The 11,382-nt window shown below is 17.4% G+C and overlaps 1 protein-coding gene across 1 annotated transcript; it reads left to right on the top strand.

Annotated features, from left to right (window-relative positions):
• Window positions 1-4,273: 4,273 nt before the first annotated feature.
• PGSY75_1123000 (hypothetical protein) lies at window positions 4,274-11,209 on the top strand (the record flags this gene model as incomplete). The annotated part of the gene is made up of 1 exon (XM_018786353.1): window positions 4,274-11,209. One exon carries the CDS (start codon window positions 4,274-4,276, stop codon window positions 11,207-11,209), a length of 6,936 nt encoding a protein of 2,311 aa, XP_018641148.1.
• Window positions 11,210-11,382: the final 173 nt, after the last annotated feature.

Genomic DNA, 11,382 nt, shown 5'->3' with positions numbered 1-11,382 from the left:
GTATAAATAATAAAATAGTTAATTTAGCGTTAAAATATATATATATATATATATAATGAATAATCAGGTGTATAATTATATTATAAAATATATCATGAAATATTATGTGTACTTAAAAATTATTAAATAGAAAAAATTAAATATAATTAAATAAAATATAAAATTGACACATTCTTATAATATTTAAAAAAAGAAAAAAGTACTACTAAATAGAAAAAGTGAAAAATACATATATACATAAGGTGATAAAAAAAAAAAAGAAAAAAAAAAAAGAAAAAATCGATCATATTATTTTCACAGTGAAAAGAAAAAAAAAAAAAAAATTTTTAAATAATTTCATTTCCATTTTTGATTTTATCTAATACAATTATATTAAAACAAGTTGTTTATTTATTTATTTATTTTTTTACATTATAAATATATATATATATATATATACATATACATTTAATATATTTACATATATATATAAATATATATGTATATATATTATGCATATATGTATATATTATTTCATATAAATCTAATCCACTTTAAACGTTAAAATTATAAAATAATATTGTACAAAATTTTAACATGTCTTACATAATTTGAAAAGATAAAAATATGTAGAAATGAAAAAAAATTAAAATTTTATGAAATGAACATTTCCCATAATTTATTTATTTCAAATTATTTCAAAAAGATTTAAAAGAAAAAAAAAAAAAAAAAAATAAAATAACCTTATATATAATATATATATATATATATATATATATGTAATATATAATATTTATACATATACACATATATACATAATGATGGTATTTTTTTTTTTTTTTTTTTTTTTTTACAAGAAAATTTTAATTCTCTTTATTATTTTTTTTTTTTTTTTTCTCAGTGCGCGTGAAAAATATAAAAATAATTATTTTTTCTTTTTTAGTACAGATATATATAATATTATAAATATTTAATTTATTCTTTTTAATAATACAAACTTAAAAATTATTATCTAATGAAAAATACACATAGAAGAATACAATAATATATATACATATATATGTAACAATTTTTTTTATTATTTTCTTTTATACATATATATATATATATATATATATATATATATATATATATATTTCATTTAGCACACGTATACACATTGTGAGAAAAAAAAAAAATAATAATTATAGTTCATATATATATTTATTTTTAATATAATTTTCTTTTATGTGAAAATTAAAGAAAAAAAAAATATATATTATATAAATATAATAATATTAAATTTTTATTGTTATTATTATATTATATTATTTAGCATATTATTTTATTTTATATAAATTAAATTTTTAGCATTTGACTGTTTTTATGAAATCATCTTTTTTTATATCATATTTACTTACATATTTGTAATATTAATATATACACATAAGAAATATTATACTAACCGAATTTTCTATTATTTGTATATAAAGAAAACATAAAAACTTTCAATAATCTTAGAATACATAATTGTATTATTTATACATATATGAAATTTTACTTTTATATCTTAAATAATTTCCTGATCATTTGTATTTATAATATATATATAAAATATATTATATATATATATATAATATATTAATCATAATTTTGTATATAATATTATATATATGTTAAATATATATATAAAAACATATACAACTTTATATCACAGTATTATATCTATATAATAATTAACGTTATATTTTATAAATATATATTATATATATATATATATAGTTGCACTTAATTTTATATATGTATAAAAAAATGTATATATAGTACACAATTATATGTTTATATATTTTATTTATTATAACATATTTTTATAAATAAACACACTCAATATAATTATAAATAATTTCCATGCACTAAAAAAAATAATAAAAATAACATGAAATTTTAAAGTATATTTTATTTATAATTTATATTTATACTATTTTTTTAATATGTGCATAAAATGATAAAATATTTATATTCTATTAACGTTTTAAAGAAAAGAAATAAAATGAAAAATGAAATATTAAAAAAAGGAAAAAAATGAAATATTAAAAAAAGGAAAAAAAAGAAAAATTGAAAAAAGGAAAAAAAATGAAAAATTGAAAAAAGGAAAAAAAAATGAAAAATTGAAAAAATGGAAAAATTGAAAAAAAAGAAAAAGTAAATAAAAAATGTTGCAACGTATTGTTTTTATTTATATAATGGACTGAGTAATAATGAAAGAATAAAAAAAAAAAAAAAAAAAAAATTAATAAAATTATATAATAACGTAAAATATATATATACATATATAATAATATAAATATTTAAAATATTATAAAATAGGTTATATATATTATATATATATATATATATGTTTGAGTTCCTTCATATATATTATATAATATAAAAATACGAGTTTACAATTATTATATTTTATTATTATTATTTTATATATATATATATATATTACATAGTAATATTAAAATTATAGAAGTCTATATATTTTATATAATATTTTTATATATTTATTATTCACATTATGATACTCAAGTTATTATATAAAATATATTTTATGAATATTTAAATGGTAAGTACATTTATATAAGACGAAGGAAAAAAGAAAAAGAAAAAAAAAAAAAAAAAAAGAACCAGAAAAAAAACGTCTTTCCAGAAATATATATATATATATATATGTATGTATATATTTTTTTAATATCCTTTTTCATTACCCATATGAATAGGAAAATATTTTTTTATATACAAAACTATATATAACAAGACATGTAATTTTTAGTTTTAAAAATTATATAATGCTGAACCATACATATTCCTATATTATATGTATACAAAATGATTTTACAAAAGTATATATTTCCGTATTAATATTATTTTTTTTTTTTTATTTTTTTTTTTTTAATCAAAAAATAACAACCATTGGTGTGTTTTTTTTGTACTACTACAATAAAGCATACAATACAACCATATATACCTTTCAAAAAATAAAGAAGAAAAAATTAAAATATAAAATTAATATAAAACATTACTGATATATAATGTACTAAGTTTGTAAAAATAAAAAAAAAAAGAAATATATATAATATATATATAGAAAGAGAGATAGAACATGAAATATATTCATCACATTGCCAAGAAGTTATAAGACCAAACTTATATATAAACAAATTTTCCTTTTACTTTTTTTTAAAGTTCATTAAAAAAAAAAAATTCAGTTGAATTTTCATAAATATTTACAAATTAAAATTTACTTTCAAGATTTTGTTAAAAAAAAAAAAAAAAAAAAAAAAAAGTAAAATATTATCTTATAAAAATAAAACATGAGATGGATTATTTTAATAAAAGTGAATATTTAATAACATATAAAAGAATATTATAATTATATAAATATATATATATATTTTTTATATATTATAATGAATGAAAATATATCAAGTAAAAAATATATAATATATTACGCGTATAAAAATATTTATATAAATTATCATCATACCATAATTTTATTTGTTTTTAATATAATAAAAAAAAATATATATATATATAATATATATAAAATTTCTTGCGTTCCAATATCATACTCAATATATATTTATATATATTATATATATATAGGAATTTTTTATAATATAAATATTATATATATATAATATATATATATATTATATATATGAATATTTTTAATATATATATTTTTATTACGGTATAATTTTTTTTTTTTATTTTAATTATATATTTTTTTCATATAATTTTTTTTTTTTGTGACTTAAAATGAAAGAAAAAACATTCTTTTATATATGATTGGATGGTATTTATTTGGAATAATAAATATAATTTAAGATGGTATTTAGAAAAATTGATAAAATTATGTTTATAATAAAAAATATATATATAATATATATATATATATATATATATATATATATTATATATTTTTTTATATATTTATATTCATTTCGTTTTAAGAAATGATGATATTAATATAAAAGATAAGCCATTTTACTTATATATAATATAAAGAAATATATATATATATTATAAGAATATATTTTTTAATATAATTTCACTTTTTCCTTTTTTATCATGTTCAAAATGTTATTTAGTCAACTATATATATATAATATATAATGTTAAATTAAAGTTATACATATATATATATATATATATATATATATATATTTATATATATAGACGTATATTATATAATATGTATATAATATATATATATATATATAAAGGAACATAAAAAAAAAAAAAAAGGGAAAAGCAAGCAGAAAAGATGAAAAGGAATAAAAATGATGATAATAACTACAGTGACGTGAAGAGTAAAGAAAATCAAAATGATGATAAAAAAAAATGCAAAAACAAAAATATAAATAAAAATAACAGAAAAATAAAGAAAATATTGATAAGATCCTTAAGAAAAAAGTTAAAGAGTAATTTAAAAAAATTAAATGAACAACATGAATATTTAGAACATATTTTGAAAAATATAAATTATTTAAAATTTGATAATGAAAACCAACTGCAAGAATATTATAAAGAATTAAAAAATATTTCGAAAGAATTAAAAAATGCATATGAAATAAATAATGATGATATAGCATTATTAAAAATTGAAAGAGATTTAATTAAATCTGAATTCACAAAAAGTAGGAAAAACTTAAAAATATTTAATCAGAATATTCCTGAAGAATGTTTAGAAGATGAAGATATGATGGGATGTGAAAAAGAAAAGATTGGAAAATGTGAAAAACGTAAAAAGAAAAAAAGAAGAAATAGTACAAATAATTCTCAAAATTATATTAATTCATTAACACCTTTACAAAATTTTCATGCAAATTCTTTATGTGTGAAATGTAAATGTGATCATCATCGTTTTTCAGCTGAATATTTAAATATAAAAAATTCAGTAGTTCTAGATTTATTTAATACGTTATCAAAAAATAAATATTTTAAAGAAACAAATATTTGTGAACAAAGTTTTTTTTATCAACAATGTAATCGAATATATAAACAAGAAAAAAAAAAGTTAATAAAAAATGGTATGCTACCTTGTTCCTCTCTTTTGAAGAGGAAAAAGAAGATACAACCCAAAAATAGCAAGGAAGAAAATCAAAACCAATTAACTGGGGATTTCTCTAACTTGTGGGAAGAAAAAGAAAACATAAAAAATGTTCAATCCATTGATGATAGTAATGAGAATAAGATAAGAAATAATTATGAACATATAAACTGTCATATATTAAATGGAGATAAAGTAGTAAATAATGATAATATGTTAAATGATAATCACATGACAAATTATGACCATACAATGAAGAATAAATATAATAATAATAATAATAATAATAATATTTATAGTAATAATTTTTGTGCTTTTAAATATTCGCATGAAAAATACTCAAATAACAGATTCGGAAGCCATTCGAATAAAACATGGTATGACAGCAATAATGTGAACAATTATATATCTAATATGTTATATGAAAATAATAAAAATAAAGTATACTGGTTCGATATTAATAAGTCTATAAACAAAGATGTAAAGAAATATAATGTAAGAAATAATATACATAATATGTTACATTTCTTTACTAGTATAAGTAAAGTATATTATTGTGAAGTTGTTAATAAAAAAAGAGAAAAAATTTTAAGTAATGATGATTATAAAAATAATTCAATGGAGAAGTTTTATGATTATGTATTTGCCGATGATTCATGTGATGTTATGTCTAATGATGATATCGCAAGTGAACAAAATAATAATAATAACAACAGTAATAATAACAACAATAATAACAATAATAATAATATATCTTTTTCAAATAATGATGATTATTATAATAATGAATCGAGAAATAATTATATCTATATATATATTAAAAGAGAATATATTCCAGAATATTTATTTAATATTAAAAAAAAAATAAAATTAATTTTAATTTTTTCTTCAAGTGACATGGATAATGTTCATAATAAAAATTGTCCTTTTTATTCAAAGAAAAAACACGATAATGATAAAAAAAAAATGTATAGTAATCAATTATATGAGAGTAATAATATTTATTGTAATTATTGTAATAACTGTGTTGACGATAATGTAAATTACTATGTAACCCCTGAACAAAAGAAAAAAAGAGGTAGACTTAATAGTAAAAAGAAAAATATACAAAAAGGTGAGAAGAAACATAAGTTGAAAAAAAAAAAAGATATTAGTTTTATTGATTATATTAAAAAGGAAGAGAGAGAAAAGAGAAAAAAGCAAAGACAAGACCAAGAAAAAGGGAAAAAGAAAATACAAACAAAAATGGAAAAACAAAATGGTAGTAAAGAAGACCATATGTATGACCCACATTTTGAAGATGATGGTGATGGTAATGGTAATGGTAATGATAATGGTAATGATAATGATAATAACCATCATATGAATAAAAAAAACATCTATCCAAAAAAAAGCTACCCTTTTGGTTTTATATGTAAATATAAACATTTCTTTAATAAAGTTAAGAAACATAAAATGAAAAGAAGAACTGTAAAGAAACATATTAAATATGATCATGATAATGATTATGATCATATAGGATTAGATGACAATGTGTTATATAATAATGTCCTATTAAATTTTCTGAACAAATTAAATATAGAAGAAGAAAATGAAAAGTATCATTATTTTTACGTTCATAATATTGAATATGATAATTCGAAATATGATATTGTAAGTATTAGAAGAGATATGGAAAGAATTCTAAGAAAAAAGGAAAAAAAAAAAATTACGTCCTTTTCACCTGTGCTATTATTAAATTATGTAAATAAAAAATATTCTTTCATTAAAATTATAAAGAAGGAAAAGAAAAAAGAAAAAAAAAATATAAATAAAAATAAAAATAAAACTATGAATGATGAAGATAATAATAATATTAATGGAGACAATAACAATTCAAATGAAAATATTATCAAAAAAAAAAGAGGCAGAGGAAGAAAAAGAAAAAACCCATTACCAAATGAAAAGCAAACAGAAGGGGATAATATTTTGAATAATAATGAAGAAGAAAAAGGTGAAAACCAAAAAAAAAAAAAAAAAAGAAAAGAAAAGAAAAATATAGAAGAAAAAAATAACTCAACATTAAATAATAATAATAATAATAATAAAATGAAAGAGTATAAAAATAAGAAAATATATATAAAACGCAAAAATCGTGTACATAAAAAAAAAGGAGATTTCTTTTTTGATGTTTCTTTTTCGTTTGAAGGTATGAAAAATAATTTAATAAAAAGAGAAGAAGTAGAAGTACATTATTTAAATATTAACAAATATATGTTAAGTTTTAATGATACAAATGATGAAGTAACATTAAAATATTATTTATCTCATATGCAGAATAGAGATTTTAATATTGAAATTATAAATAAAAAAATGCCTATAGAAATTGTACACTTCTTTGATTATTATATAAATAGAAAAAATCAATTAGATAAAACCATGAAAGAGCATAGTAAAATATATAAACAAATATATAAATTATGGAAGGAAGATATAGATATAAATGAAAAAGAAAATGAACAAAAAAATATTTTTACATGGGGTATTTTACCAGTACGTGCATATGATCATCCAAATATATTTGTTCCTTTACCTTGTGGATTTAAGCATAATAATAAGAACTTGGCATATTATGCATTATCTAATGATAAGAAAAAGAATGGTGATAAAAATATATTAGAAGAAAAAAAAGAAAAGAAAAAAGAATATATGAATATAAAATATACTAATTTGACAGGTCCATGTATAAATTGGCGTAGAAATTGTATATTTGTTAATGATATAAAAAAAAAAAAGTTTTTACATTTATCAGAGTATTATCCATATTTCTATTGTTTGCAAAATATTAAACTGTCTTTATTTTCATTACAAAGAAATGTTGTATATAATAATTTAAATAATATTCTTCATGTTAATAAAGATGAACCTTTGAAGTATAATTTTGAAAATATGAATATGCATATTCCATGTAAAAAAGAGAGTACTATAATAAAAGATCATCCTACTGATCCAATAAATATTAATCTGAAAAATGTGGATGAGAATAATGTGAATTTTATAAAGAGTGTGAATGATACAACTAGTGTAAATGATAATGCCGTCCATTTAAATGATGCAAATAATACATGTGATGATAAAAACTCTCCAGATACTTTCAATACATATGATAGCTATAATATATGTGATACATTTGTTGATGTTCTTAATAATAACCATCATAACGAAAATAAAGGTAATATTTCTAATGATACAAAGAATGTATCAAAAGATATAGATAAAAATAAAAATAGTAGAGGAGATAGTTTTACAACTACTACAACAAGTAATTGTAGTAGTATTTATAAGAATAATAAAAACAATAGTAATAATAAAGAAGAAATTGAAGAAAAAGATTTATATAAATTTTTTACGAATGAAGATATTTTAAATGAAAAAAATTATATATGGACTAAACAAGAAATACGAACATTTTTAGAAAAATATATTTTATATCCAAAAAATTTTGATAAAATAAGTCAATATTTAGAATGTAAAAATACGAAACAATGTGTTGAATTTTATTATCTAACGAAAAATTTTTTTTCTTTAAAAAAATTATTATTAGTTATATCAGAAAGTAAATTAAAACGAAATAAAAAAAGTGGTTCAAATGAACTACAAAAAAAAAATACTAAAGAAGAAATGGTTAATAAATTAATGAGAAAAATTGAAAAGAATTATGTAAAAACAGAATTTGAAGATATGAATTTTATTAATTCCTATTTTATAAATGTAAGAAATTTCTTTAAAAATTATTTTGTCAAATCATATAAAAATTCTCATTATAAGAGAAAAAAAAGTCATAGTCATAATAAACATAATAAATCAAATAATTATAATAATTATGATATGAATAAAAGTGTAATATTAGAAAATATGTCTGATGGATATGTAATTCCAAAAAATTATAATTTTATTATAAGTGCTAATAGAAAATTATGTTTCTTAATTAAAAATAAGGAAGATTTTATATATAATGGTATCAATTCTGATATTATTGAAATAAACTATAATAATAACAATCCACAAAATGAATATTCTATATCAAATGAAACAAATAATATGATGAATAATAATAATCTGCCTATCAATTGTGTTGAATATATGAAAAATAATAAAATGGATGGAACTCAAATTGGAAATAAAAAAAAATATTCTAATCATAATAGTAATAGTAATATTTTTCATAATAATAATAATGATGATATGAAAATTTTTAATATGTCACAATCAAATTATGTAAAAAATGAAATGTCTCTATTGGATATGAAAAATAATAAAGGGAAAAAAAAAAAAAAAAGTGATATATTTATTTCTAATTATTCAAAAAATTCTGTATCGAAAGATACAAATAAAGAATCATCTTATAATATAATAGATAATGAAAATGTTATATATTTTTCCAATTTAAATAATTCTAATAGTAATCCATTAATTGATCAAAAAGGAAAATATGAAAATAAAAAAATTTTAAGTAATTGTGAATCAAATGAATATCAAACTGGAATAATTACAACTAAAGGGGGTGACAAAGAAGATGAAGAAGGAAAACAACAACAAGAACAAGGACCACAACAAAAACAACAAGATTATAAATATGATGGTCAATATAAAAATACAAATCAAATTGAATATCATAATGGAGAAGACAAAGGACAAGAATCAAGTGCTTTGATTTCACACATAAAAAATAAATCTGAAAAGAATAAAGAACGCGAAACATGTGAAGAAAGTTTATTTAAATGCTTTGAGTTTTTAAAAAATATGAACTACAGACTTAATGAAAATACAAATAAAAATTCTTTACAACACTCAAAATCAACAAGTTTTACATATGATCAGAAATCCAAAAAAGGAGTAAAGAAAAATAGTATGCAAAAAGATAATAAAAATGTAAAAAAAAATAAACATTTTGCAAATATCAAAAATGTAAGTATACTTCAAAAAGGAAAAGCAGTTAAAACTATTCCTATTAATAATAAAACCGCAAGTCATAATAATAAAGTGGTAAATAACAACAAATCTGTTAGTAATAATAACAAATCTGTTAGTAATAATAACAAATCTGTTAGTAATAACAACAAATCTGTTAGTAATCATAACAAATCTGTTAGTAATAACAACAAATCTGTTAGTAATCATAGAAAAGTATCACAAAAATTAGGGGGATCCAATTCTTTTTGTAAAAAAAATATATCGAATCAACTTGTCTCAAGTAAAATGAAAGAAACAAATCCAAAGAGACCATTAGTAGATGTACAGGTTGAAAACGATATTCCATTGAAAAAGAAAAGAATAGTCAAAAATGAAAATAATGAAGAAAATACTAACGAAATAGAAAAAAGTGCAAATGATGCAAAAGCTAATAAACAATCACAAGTAATCAGAAGGAAAAATAATGAAGGGCAATTTTGTGCAAAAATAATTAAAGGAGTACAAAACAAAATGATAAATCAAAAAGAGAAGGAAGATGAAATGATAAATCATTATGATAATGAAAAAATGAAGAATCATATTAATGGATTCAAAAAACATATTGTATTCAATGAAAAGGAAGAAGAAAAATTATCTCTTAACCATAATGATGAAAAGATATCATTATTAAAAAAAAAACAATATAATAATAAAAAATATATTTCTTCTTCCATTATAAAAATAAATGGTGATATAAATCATAATTCTATTGACTCACATTTAAATAATATAAAAAGTAAAAATATAGAAACCATAAGTAATGAAAACGAACATTTATATACGAATAATAATTATATAGAATTGGTTAAAAATAATGATATTATATTAAATGGTAATTATGTAAATCCATCTTCTGATGGACAAAAAAGAAATACATTTCATATGAATTTAGATAATAATAATAATAATAAGTTAATAGAAAATATATTAAAACCATATGTTAAAGCAGAAGAAGAAGAATTGGACTATTCTAAAAATCTTCGAAAAATCGCAACAAAATGGACAGATGAAGAAAAAGATATTTATTTTAATATCTTTGGTAAGGAAGGAAAAAATTGGGATGCTCTTTATGGAGCCTTAGAACCATTTGGCAAAACAAAAGATCAAATAAAAAATTTTTATCAAAACACAATAGCAAAAAGGAAAAAAACCATATAACACCATAAAAATAAAATGAACATATATATATATATATATATATATATATATATATGTATGTATGTGTGTCTGTTTGAATTAATTAAAATTTGCATAAAATTAAAAATATTAATTTTTTTTTTTTTTTTTTCATGTTGTTTACTATTTGAAATAGCATGATATACTTTTAAAAA

Source organism: Plasmodium gaboni, chromosome 11 (genome assembly GCF_001602025.1).
Source record: "Plasmodium gaboni strain SY75 chromosome 11, whole genome shotgun sequence".
Taxonomy (NCBI): domain Eukaryota; phylum Apicomplexa; class Aconoidasida; order Haemosporida; family Plasmodiidae; genus Plasmodium; species Plasmodium gaboni.
The sequence above is the reverse complement of the archived record's forward strand: the minus strand, read 5'-3'. Positions and strand labels throughout refer to the sequence as shown.